A 12,748-nucleotide genomic window follows, 5' to 3' on the forward strand; every position below is an offset into this window, starting at 1 on the left:
GAGAGACAACTACACCAACAAAGTGGTTCTCACTGCAGTTAATAAAACTTTAAAAAGCCAGCACACTTCTGAAGATGATGGGAGTCACAGGTTTGGGTGCTCCATGGTAATGGGTGCCTTTTCTGCAATTACTCATTTCTCCTCAGTTACTATATAGAGCAAGTGGATCTGACATCACAGCCTTTATACAAATCTCCTAGATATCCACACTGGAATTAAAAGCATTTGATAAACTCAGCTAGGTTCATCCTTAGGAATTCTGCTTGGAGTTAATAACAATCATTAGAAAACAATTATAGAAAAGAACAATAGCTTTCTCCTATTTTTCTAGTGATAGGTGCAATAATAGCAGACATTCCTACGTTCTATGAACAATAAGAGGAAAAGTGTGTTTCGGAAAGTCAAAGCATTTGAATAAATATTTTAGGGAAAAAGGATTAGATATTTATTTCTTATCTAAACTATTCTTAATAATGATGGCAGAGATTCCTTCCTTTTTTTGTTTAGGAAAACAAAAACCAATGTGTATCTTAGGACATCACATGAAAGTTTCCAAACTTTGTCAATGTGTTTATTTAACTTGCATTTAATAAAATATCTCTGTTGTAATACATCATAAGACTGGACGAATTTATGGCACAGTGTCCCAAACCTGAGCAATTATATTAATTAACATCAGATTGCCTGTTTTTGTTTCAGAACTGTATGTTTCACAGCAATATCACTAGTGATTTGAAAGCATTTACAGACAAGTTCGGTTTTGATGTCCTCATCCTCTTGGCCAGCTACCTGTCAGAGGAACAGCAGCCAAGACAACAGATCGCTGTGTACTCTGAGAACTTAGAGCTGTGCAGTCAGGTAAGGATCTGCTTCAACTCTGGCACATTTCACTGCATCCTAACCTGCTGGCTCTCAGAACACGCAGTGGAGGATGGGAATAGATTGGTGGCATAAAGAAATTGACCTAGGAGATAAAGTCCTTGAGTCTGAGTTTTAAGAAATATTGGGGTTGTTTTGCACATTGGGCCTTTTAAAAGAGCTCCATAACTATTTCTTTTCTGGAAAGAATCCATTGAGAGAGAGAGATCATAGCTTTCTCACCCAAATGAGAGCAGTCCTCCCTTGACTGCTATTCTTTGAGGACTGATCCCTTGTAATAGCTAACAAAGTTTAGTCCCTGTTTGGTGTCCAGGGTTGAGTAACTGGTGATCCGATGCTTTAATCAAAGTTAGTCCGTCTCCTGGTACGAAAATTCTGACTGGGTAATTAGTCAGATCCTCTCTGACTAATAGAGAGCTGCATCTTTTAACCCAAAGATGTAGAAATATGCAAGATGCAGACAGAATTAATCAAAATAGGTACTGTACATAACAAACCAGCTGTGTTTAATAAGTAATATGAGAACATACATGATTCATTATAATATGCGCGGCATGGGTATAGAACGGTTTCATCATAAATCTTTCCTCACTAATAGATTAGACACCTCATGTATCCACAGGTGGCTAGAGGCAAAGTCTTGACTCCTTTCTTTTCTACATCCTCACTTTCTGTCCTCCAAAGAGATCCACTGTGGCTCTCTTAATGTATGACTGTAGGTATTCTCTGGTTCCTCTGTGCTTCCTCATGCACAAATATGAAAGAGCCCCCATCCCTGTGGCAGATGCATTTTGTACCCTCTTTCTAACCCATGTATATCTGTGTGTTGTGTCATCAGCCTGGAGCATTTTCAGTGCTTTGCTCTGCATTGGGATTCAATGAATTTTATCTTTGGCCACTGGTTTCCCATCGACAGGATTTAGGTCTCCTAAGCCTTCAATATGGTAGTTTTCAAATCATTTTTAGTAGCAAATCAATTTCAAAATTGGTTAATTTAAAATAGACAAAAGCAGAAGAGCAGTTAAAGGGGTTAGCAGTCCTTGAGCAGACTCCACCCTGCCTTTCCTCCCACTCAACCTTCCTCACCCATCACCCAAGAGATAGCTCCTCAGAATCTTGAGCAACACAGAGTCAAAACTACTCATAGGAATCTCTCATTGTCCACATGGTCACAGTTGGTCAAGGGTCAGCATCTGCAACTCAGCTGCCTGAGTTAAAAATGTGGCTCCATCATTTGTTAGCTCTGTGTGGTTGGTCAAACAAAGTATTTAACTTTCCTGTCTCTGTTTCCTCATTGGCAAAATGGGGATAAAGAGTCCCTATCTTGCAGAATTATTGTGAGGATTAAAGGAGATAATACACATAAAACCTTTAGAACTGTGCTTAGCATATGGAAACATTCAATAAATATTTATTATGATTATTGTTACTTTCTATGTGAGCTCTATAGTTATTGTTTTCATTGTTGATGATGTTGTTGTTGTTACCTCCACTAATCCTGTGGGACCATTTCAAAGGCCTAGTGTGCAAAATATCCCCATCGTTTTCTAAAAGTCATAGAGCTCTGGCTCAGTTCTGGCCTTGCACTGACTGTCACACATTCTCTTGGTTTCCCCAGGCAACTCTGTCTGTTATGGGCTCCCTGGGGCAGGAAGGGACAGTTGGGGCCTGAGTGCTGTTGGAAGGCTTTGCCACCCACAGCTGCTTTCTCTTTCCTACTTTCTCCTTTGTCTTATGAGGCTATCAAAGGTTAAAGCAGGTCCTGGCTGCCTGCTCCTTAAAAAAGCCTTTCTCCTGCCCCATTCTTTTTTATTCCAACATTTTTACTCTAGTTCTGGTCAGCAACTGGCATTACTTCTGCTTTTTTGCAAACTTGAAAAAGGTTTGCACTTTTTTCACATTTCCATTCCTGCTGGAAGATGGTATGATATTACGCTAAGGATTTAAATAATTTTAAAGCTCTTTACCTATCATTTTCAGGAGCCAGCAATGCTGAGTAGCTGGATTTTGAGATCAACGAAATGCCAATTTGATAAGACTAGAGAAAGAGTTGGTGGTATATTAAGTGGGACTTTCCATGTTTTATATGATACAGTTTTCAGTTGTTTGGTTCTTTTTAGACAAATGAACACAGATTAATTTATATTAAGAAATTTAGAAATACAATTTGCAAAGAACAAAGAGTGCGTGAATGCTCACACAAACCCCTATGTCTCCCCAACAGATTTGTTGTGAACTGGAAGAGTGCCAGAACCCTTGCCTAGAGCTGGAGCCCTTTGAATGTGGCTGTGACGAGATCCTGGTGTACCAACAGGAGAACCCTTCAGTGACTTGTGACCAAGTGGTTCTCCTTATCAAGGAAGCCATCAATAGGAGGTGTCCAGAGATGGTCTCCAATAGCCGGACATCCTCCACAGAAGCTGTGGCAGGCAGCGCCCCACTCTCCCAGGGATCTTCTGGGATTATGGAGTTGTATGGCTCTGACATAGAACCACAGCCCAACTCTGTGAATTTCATAGAAAACCCTCCAGATCTCAACGATTCTAACCAGGCCCAGGTGGATGCCAACATAGACCTCGTTAGCCCAGATAGTGGACTGGCCACCATTAGGAGCAGCCGTTCATCCAAGGAGAGCTCAGTTTTCCTCAGTGATGACAGTCCAGTGGGAGAAGGTGCTGGGCCTCATCACAGCCTCCTCCCAGGGTTTGACTCCTATAGTCCCATCCCTGAAGGGGCAGCAGTGGAGGAGCATGCACGGTCCGGGGAACATGGGGAACACTTTGACCTCTTCAACTTCGACTCAGCCCCCATGGTTTCCGGGCAGTCCCAACCATCTTCCCATTCTGCAGACTATTCCCCAGCAGATGACTCCTTCCCCAACAGCGATTCATCAGAAGGACAGCTCCCTACAGGGCCTAAAGGACTCAATGGGATAGGGATGGACATGTCTAATTATTCATCCAGTTCACTTTTGTCAAAGGCTGGCAAAGATAGCCTTGTGGGATTTGATGAGGATTTTGTCCAGAGACAAGGAGGTCCCGGGGATAACACTGAAAGGAATTTGAGCCTGACAGGTTTTGTGCAAGATGAATCTTTTTTGCCAGAAAGGCTGAAAAATATTGGAAAGAGTGTCCCACCAACGCCTATGAATAGCTTTGTGGAGAGCTCACCATCCACCGAAGAACCAGCTCTACTCTATCCAGACAATATGACCCAAAAAGCAGTTGACACAGGTCACACAGGGCCACCTCAGACTCGTGCGAGGTGTAGCAGCTGGTGGGGTGGTTTGGAAATTGAGTCTAAAAATATTGCAGATGCATGGAGTTCCAGCGAACAGGAATCTGTCTTCCAGAGCCCCGAATCCTGGAAAGATCATAAACCCAGCCTAGCTGATAGGAGAGCCTCAGATTCTATATTTCAGCCAAAGAGTCTCGAGTTCCCAAAGTCGGGTCCCTGGGAGTCAGAATTTGGGCAGCCTGGGCTGGGCAGTGATAACATTCAAGACCAAAATGAGGAGGGCTTGCAGTTTCAGAACCTGCCCACTGAAAAGTCACATTTGCTGAACGCTTCTCCTCAGGGAACAAACCACCTGATAGAAGACTTTGCCGCTTTGTGGCATTCTGATCGCTCTCCCACAGCGATGCCTGAGCCATGGGGAAATCCCGCGGATGACGATGAACCAGCTACTGCAGTGTCGTTCCCGGCTTGGAGTGCATTTGGTAAAGAAAATGACACCCAGGCTTTGAAAAATACCTGGAATCTGCACCCAGCGAGTGGTGAGACACCTTCTGTAAGGGACCCGAAAGAGTGGGCCATGGCAAAAAGTGGGTTTCCTTTTCCTTCAGAAGACCCAGTAGACAATTCACCCAGTGAGGCAAATAATGAAACACCCCCAGAAATCTGGAGCAAGAAGGACCATGACTCCAGGGCTGGTGCCCTTATATCTGGAAATCTTAGGTCTGATCTGGATCATGCATGGAACAATTGTAAGCCAGCAAAGGATGATCAGGGTGGTGTCATGGATCCAAAAATTAGAGGGAAAGTGTATGAAAAGGTAGATTCTTGGAACCTTTTTGAAGAGAGTGTCAAGAAAGGAAGGTCAGACATCCTAGCTCCTTGGGAAGATTCTTTCTTATCATATAAATGTTCCGATTACAGTGCATCCAACATAGGGGAAGATTCAGTGCCTTCTCCCTTAGATACCAATTACTCCACCTCTGATTCTTATACGTCGCCAACGTTTGCTGGAGATGAAAAAGAAACTGAAAACAAGCCATTTGCTAAAGAGGGAGGTTTTGAGTCAAAAGATGCTAACTCTACTACAGAGGAGACTGAAATCCCACCTCAGTCACCACAGCAGCCACCTAGAAATCGAATTAGTTCAGGTCCTGGGAACCTAGAAATGTGGGCTTCACCTCATGCAGATCATAGTTCTGAAATAAATGCCACTGATAACCCAGATCAAGATTTACTCAAGACAGAGCCCACAGATGACAAGGACATCTCCATGGAGGATGACGTTGGAGAAAGCAGCCAGTCCAGTTATGACGACCCCCGCATGATGCAGCTGTACAACGAAACAAATCGACAGCTCACACTTTTGCACAGCAACACCAACTCCCGGCAGGCAGCCCCTGACAATCTCGACTTGTGGAACAGAGTGATTCTGGAGGACACTCAGTCTACTGCGACCATCTCGGATAATGATCTGGATTGGGATGACTGCAGTGCTGGTGTAGCGATCCCTGGTGAAGGTCAAGCACAAGGATACTTGCCTGGAAGTACCGAACCTGAAACCCGATTTTCAGTGAGACAGCTAGAACCATGGGGTGTGGAGTATCAGGAAGCAAATCAGGCAGATTGGGAACTCCCTGCCTCTTCAGAGCATAGCAAGGACACTGCTCCCAAAGAATATCACATATTGAATGAAAAAAGTGGACAGTTAATTGCAAATAGTATTTGGGATTCTGTCATGAGAGATAGCGACATGTCGTCATTAATGTTACCAGCCCCATCATATGTTACAGACTCAGGACAAAGCAAGTTGCCTCCTGAAACTCCCAGCTCATCAGAAGAAATTAAGGACAGTCATATTCCAGACATGCTAGAAGCCTCTGGAGCCAATGAGTCAGGAACACTTGATACTGACCAGCAAGACACGTGCATAGGAAGCCTGCCAAGTGATAGTGTGACCCCGGTGACCAGGCTTGAAAATTCAGGGCATTTTGTATGCTCAGATCCATGGAAAGGCCCAAACTACGGACAAAATGAAAGTGAAAAGGAAGCCCACAAAGCCACTGATTGGGAGCACCTAGGCGAGGAGGAAGTGATGCATAGAGACTTGGGGACTTCTGGAAAAGGGCAAAGTGACCAGGAATGCTCCTCCCCAGTTGCATTTGAATATCAAGAAATATACAATGAGTCAAGCAAAATCAGCTCTCTTTCAGTCACCTCCAGTCCTCAGACTGAGGAACCCAAGGAGGTTTTAGAGCATGAGAAGGGATCTTACAATCCAGACTCCTGTGATATGCAAACAGAAGTGTCCACAAATTACTTGCAGGCAAAGGGGACCTATGAAAAGCACCTCACAAATCATAGAAATTCAGGTGAAACTACTGAAATTTTAGGTAGGCTGAATTTAACAGAAAATGTATCTTTGCCAGAAATGGATCTTGAGAAAAGTGAAGAATGTAACATTCTGGAGCTAGAAAGAGTGAACCAAGAGCTACCTCATGAATGTCCCCGAAGCCTTGATGTTTGGGATGGCCCTATAGACAGTGATGTTCAGGTCAGTTGCACAAGTTCAGAGATAAATGAGAATCTTAAAGTTAAGAGTGCTGAAAAAAGCCCTCCAGGAGCCAGTTCATTAGGAAACAATGACAGAGATACTATTTCTAGTGAGTATACACATTCAAGTGCATCAAGTCCTGACCTAAATGATTCTTCAGCTGCACTGCTTTCTTGGGACCATGGGCATCAGACGGTAAATCGAGATGATTGGAGTAAACAGAATTCCCAGGATTCTGAACCAGTTACTACTGATGGCCAAGTAGAATTAATTACTGAGGCGAAGGACCTGGAGAAAAACAAAGTAGATGAGTTTGAAAGGAACTTAGATCACAAGGTTCCTAAAATTTTAGAGATTTGGAATGATTCAGTAGATGGTGATTCCTTTTCCTCTTTATCCAGCCCTGAAACAGGAAAATATTCTGAATATTCAGGTACATATCAGGAAAGAAATCTAATGCTTAGCCATCAGGAGAAAAATGAGCACGATATTCCTAACACTGTGCAGCGAGAGGTTGCCAGGTCCATTTCAACAAGCTCAGATTCTGATGATGATAGTGTAGGCAATGAAGAGTCAGCGGAAAAAGAGATACATTTGGCCATTTGTCACGTTGCTCAGAGTGAACTCAGAGCTTGGGATTCATTGAATGAATCTAACAAGTTCTTGGCCATGGATGGTCCCAAGTCTGAGGAATTATCCATCCATTATGTAGACAGTTCAGAACCAGCAGAGAATGAGAATACATCAAACCCATTCTGTGACAGTCAACAAAGCAGCCCTGATCACTGGAATTTTTCACCATTAAAGAAGACCGAAATACAGATTACAGCAGTGGATGAGGAGAAGAGCTCATCTCCAGAAACAGGGAAGACAGGAGATATCATATGGCAAATATCTCCCAACACTGAACCAAAAAATGAAAATTATTCTCAAATGGAAATGGTTGGCTTCTCAGCTGAGAGTACCGAGTGGTGGAATGCCTCTCCACAGGAAACGCGGCCAACTGAGAATGCATTTGAAGGGGAATTACCTAACTCAGGTGGTGCATTAGAGATGAATTGTTCAGGAGACCAAAACATGGGCCCGTGGGGAGTGCCCATTCAGGGTGATACAGAGTCCACGGAAATACATTGTACCAATCCTTTCAATGATAAGTGTCAGTCACCCTTTCTGGATAATAATGAAGAGAACTCCCATGAGCAACTTTGGAACATTCGACTAAGGCAGCCAGACCCAGAAGCTGATCAGCTTAGCCAGCTTGTGATATTAGACCAAATTAAAGAAAAAGATCTCAGAGAGCAAACCTTCACGTCTTCTGCTGGTGACGAACTCACTTCTGAAACGCCTACCCAAGAGCAGTGTCAGAATACAGTGCTGTCCATCTGGGATCAGCCAAATCCAAAATTTACTCACACAGATGAAAATGGATGCATTATCTCTAATGTCTCAACTCCTGAGCGTCAAGAAACAAATTGGTGGGAGGAAGAAAAATCATACCCCAGTGAAATGACAAATTCAAGCATTGCCTCAAAAGATTTCCCTGCTGTCAGTTCTTCCACCCAGTTGATAAAGAAGTCAGGTGCTGAATGGGACACCTCTACCCCTAGCGAGGGCTCCCAAAGCACTTTTGTTCCAGATATTTTACATGGCAACTTCCAAGAGGGTGGGCAACTGGCCTCAGCTTCCCCTGACTTGTGGATAGATGCTAAGGAGCCCCTCAGTTTGAAAGCAGATGGTGAGAATCCTGATATACTGACTCACTGTGACCAGGACAGCAATTCTCAGGCTTCCAACAGCCCTGATATATGTCATGATTACGAAACCAAGCAAGAGCCTGAGCTGCACATTGGTGCTGGGATGACACCTCAAGAAGGAGCCAGTGAGTTATATCTCACCGAGCCAAAGCCTGATGAGGAACCCAGTCAGGAGCCTGAGCGGGAATCCATCCCATACAATTCAGAGCTATGTTCTGAAAATATAATTCCACTGCCTCCTGTCAGCGATCGAGCAAACACAAATGGCTCATCTCAGCCTGCTGCCTCTCACAATGGTTCTCCCGAACCTTCTGCAATAAGTGGTGAAAACAACACAGGTGTAAAAGCATCAGAAAAGGGAACCAACCCAGATATGGCACCAACTTTGGAACCCATTGACAGAACAATCCCAATGATTAAAAATGTGGGAACCAGTATTTTCATAACTCATCAAGAACCAACTATGGTTGGCAACAGCTCTTGGACCTCAGAGGCCTTTTCTCCTGAATGTCAGACAGACACAGGAATCTTGTTGGCCCTCGAGCAGCCTTTGACAACAGAGAAAACTGCCTTAGTTCCTGTCACTCAGCTAGCCTTAGACACTTGTCTGGATGTAAGCGAAGCTGCCTTTGACCACAGTTTCAGCGATGCCTCAGGCCTCAACACATCCACAGGAACAATAGATGACATGAGTAAATTGACATTATCAGAAGGCAATCTCGAAACACCAGTCGATGGGGATGCAGGCAAGCAAGATATCTGTTCATCCGAAGCTTCGTGGGGTGATTTTGAATATGATGTCATGGGCCAAAATATTGATGAAGATTTAATGAAAGAGCCTGAACACTTTCTCTATGGTGGTGACCATCCCTTGGAAGAAGATGCTCTGAAACAATCGCTGGCACCATATACACCTCCCTTCGATTTGTCTTGTCTTACAGAACCTACTCTTGGTGTTGAAACAACAGAGGAAGCTGGGATTCCAGAGGATGAGTCTCTGGGGAGCGAAGCAGCAGAGATATTGCTTCCTGCCCTTCCAGATCAAAGAAGCAAAGAAAACCACACCGAGACCACAAACGGACAGCGTGGACACCAGCTGGTTGTACTACATATTCAGGAAGACCCTGAGTCAATTTCTTTGTCTATAGGAGGCGACTCCAACATGGAGTTGTCTCCATCAAACATTGATTGGGAAATAGAAACAGATAATTCGGATTCACCAGCAGATGGAGACATAGAACTACCAAATGGTAAGAAACATCCCATTCCTCATCCTCCAGAATCTGCTGCTTTCATTCAATCAATACATTTGCAAAATACACTCTTTCTATTAATGTGGGTAAAGAAAAACTAACTGTATTTGCAATGCATGCCCAACTAAGTCCTATATTACAGCAGTAATATCTATACTGCTTATAGAATACCTATCCTTGAGAGAGAATGAGAAAATTAAACAGCTTTACAAAATTAAAATATTTCTTAAATTATCTCCCTTTAGATGGTTCATTTGCAAAGATCACAAATCGCACAATGTGTTAATTAAGCCTTGTTCTTCCCTTCTCACCTTCATCTTCCACATTCAGGTGCCAGCAAGAGAATATTAGACTTGGAAGGAGAAAAAATAATTCCTACCAAAGAGTCTGAGCAGATAAAACCAGAATACAGGGAAGAAAGATACACAGAAAAGAATGAAGATCATCAGGCACAACACATGGATTACATACTTGTAAGACGTGAAGAAAATTCACCCCCAAAGCTAGAAGCCTGCGAAGCAAGAGAAAGCACATCTGAATTTGAAGAGTTTCACATAGGTTCTGAACAGACAAGGCTGCCAGGAACTCAATTAGCAAGCTTCCCAGACACACGTCAGCCTGCCTCCTTGAATAAAAGAGAAGATCATTCCGCGGAGAGCATGTCTTCCAAAGATGATAATAGATCATCTCTTGAAAGCCCTGGGCAAGACCAGAATTGGATGGTCTTGGGCCATAGTGAGGTTGGCAGTCCAGCATCAGAAGCTAGGGACCAAGGGCCTGGATGGCCCAGCAAGGCTGTGAAGCCAACCTCTAATCACAACTTGAGCAAAGGTCCCCAAATGCAGGTTCTAAGAGAAATGAAACCTCTAGAATCTTTAGCGCTAGAGGAAGCCTCTGGTCTGGACAGCCAATCACGGAAGAGCAAGAGCCAAGGCAAGGCTGGCCCAGATGCAGTTATGCTGCAGCCTGTCACCCATGAGAATGAATGGGAAATGCTTTCACCACAGCCCTCTGAGAAAAACGTGATCCCAGAAATGGAAATGGAGGAGGAGACAGAGTTTCTTGAGCCCAGAACAAGGAAACCAAGACAAAATGGGTAAGCAAAAAGCTAAATTTACTTTTTTCCTGAAAACTGTTTTATTAGAAACCAGCAAAATGACGAGGGATAATGGGATGTGAAGAATATCTAGATGACAGGAGCTTTGTTTACATTTATTGCGAAGCATGCCATCAGTAAAAGCAGCTGCTTGATAACCATAATGATAATGATGATATATGTATATTTTCAGCCTCCAAAACCCCTTCGATTTCCATCTAGAATCTTATACTTACCCTCCTGATATTTATAATGACTCTACCTTCTCAGCACCCGTATCACTCTTAAATAGGCAGTTGGAACCCGATGAGGAGGGCACTAACATTTATTCATAGCACAAGGCAGTTTCTACATACTATCTCATTTAATCCTTACGACGACCCTGAGGTGGTAGGTATTATTATCTTTATTTTACACATACTGGTGGTAGAGGGGACTTAAGGCTCAGAAAATTTCTATAACTCGCCTAGAATTAAATAACCAGAGTGAACAGTCTGGATTCAAAGTTTTTCACCCTCAAAGCCTGTACTTTTCCAGCAGAGACACTGCTTATCATACAGAAAAAGGTGATTCTGGTTTTATACAAGCACCTAACTTACTGTACGAATAAGGAGTCTCCACAGCAGGCTTAAAATCTTAATGTGAAACATCATTCCTCAATTGGCTGAAAAATTGGCAAACAACCATCAAACCAGTGATTCAGTCAGTCAGTCGATGGGTCAGACAATCACCACATGGTTTTTGAGAATCTGTTCTGTGCTGAGTGACTGAGTACCAATGGGTATCTATCTAGCAGGGAACGGGATGTTATTCCTGCCCCCAGCCTTCCAGGCCCTGCTGACATGGTTTAGTGTTGTTCACTTCTCTTCATTTCTCTTGATAAAGCCCTCCTGCTTCCAGGGACAAAAGGGCAAATTGTGAAAAATAACTTAAGTAAAAGGAAAAGTCATGTTTACCCCTTAAATTATAATGGAGAAATGATACTTTTTCCTACTCATTTCGGGAATGCAAAGAACTGTATATGTCACATATCCATTGTAGGTCAAGAAATCTGGATTCCAGCCTGGCTCTATCATATCTGGTTATATATTTTAGAATAACCCTAGGCTTCAGCTTCCTCAGCTGCAAAGCCAGTAGGTTGGAGTGGAGGATCTCCAGCCTTCCTTCAGTATTAAATCGTGGGGGCTTAATTTATGCATAAATACAATGTATCCAGGAGAGCTTTGGAATTCAAAAATTACATTTCTCTAAGAAAGGAACAGAGAACACAGAAAGAATAGCAGGGGTGTGTTGAGGGTTAGTAAAATGTCATCAAGAGTTAAAAAAGCTGTGTCACATTCAAGTGCAGCTTCATAAATCCAGATATATTCAGTTGGCCTAATCTTTCTTTCTTCCCATCAAGCTACTTCCTATCAGAGACCCCAGATCCGTTAACAGAAAGAGGGCAGCAGATGGATCCCAGCAGCCCTGCTGGCATTGTTATAGATTGAGCTAAGAACTCAGGCAGCCTCAAGTTGGCTGAGCTATTGTTTGGCTTCTTGTCTGCATTTTGCACATGCCCCTGAAATCCAACAGATGATAATGTTCAATTGTGCCACTAGTCCCTTTTCTTCCAATAAGATTTCTTTGCTTATCCCTTTTAGCTCAGCCCCTGCAGTAATGAAAGTTTTCTTACAGTTGGGGGAGGGGGCAGATTTTCACTAACCTTTGTATTATCTTTTGCATAAATAACTTACTCTGAAATATTTGTATTATTAAAATACTAATGTTATTAGCGGTATTAATATTAGCACTAAAATATTGGCATTTGAAAACTTCCATCTGTGCTAAATTTTGGGAGGGGTCAGAGTTGTCTAAAGCAGTGATTCTGTCAGTGTGGTCTAAAAACCGGTGGCCTCAGCATCACCTGGGTAATTACCAGTCCCACTCCAGACCTCCTGAATCAAGAACTTGGAGTGGGGCCCAGCCATCCCTGTTT

At 43.1% G+C, this 12,748-nt stretch overlaps 1 protein-coding gene across 1 annotated transcript in view; it reads left to right on the forward strand.

Moving 5' to 3' along the window:
* Positions 1–705: 705 nt before the first annotated feature.
* The window catches only part of PRUNE2 (prune homolog 2), an 83,725-nt gene continuing 71,682 nt past the window's right edge, over positions 706–12,748 (forward strand). The window contains exons 1-3 of the mRNA XM_023521953.1: positions 706–858; positions 3,104–9,671; positions 10,005–10,770. Coding sequence (XP_023377721.1) covers positions 706–858; positions 3,104–9,671; positions 10,005–10,770 — 7,487 coding nt within the window. The remainder of the gene's footprint in view (positions 859–3,103; positions 9,672–10,004; positions 10,771–12,748) is intronic.

This window comes from Pteropus vampyrus, unplaced genomic scaffold (assembly GCF_000151845.1).
Source record: "Pteropus vampyrus isolate Shadow unplaced genomic scaffold, Pvam_2.0 Scaffold324, whole genome shotgun sequence".
In the NCBI taxonomy this organism is placed as follows: Eukaryota; Metazoa; Chordata; class Mammalia; order Chiroptera; family Pteropodidae; genus Pteropus; species Pteropus vampyrus.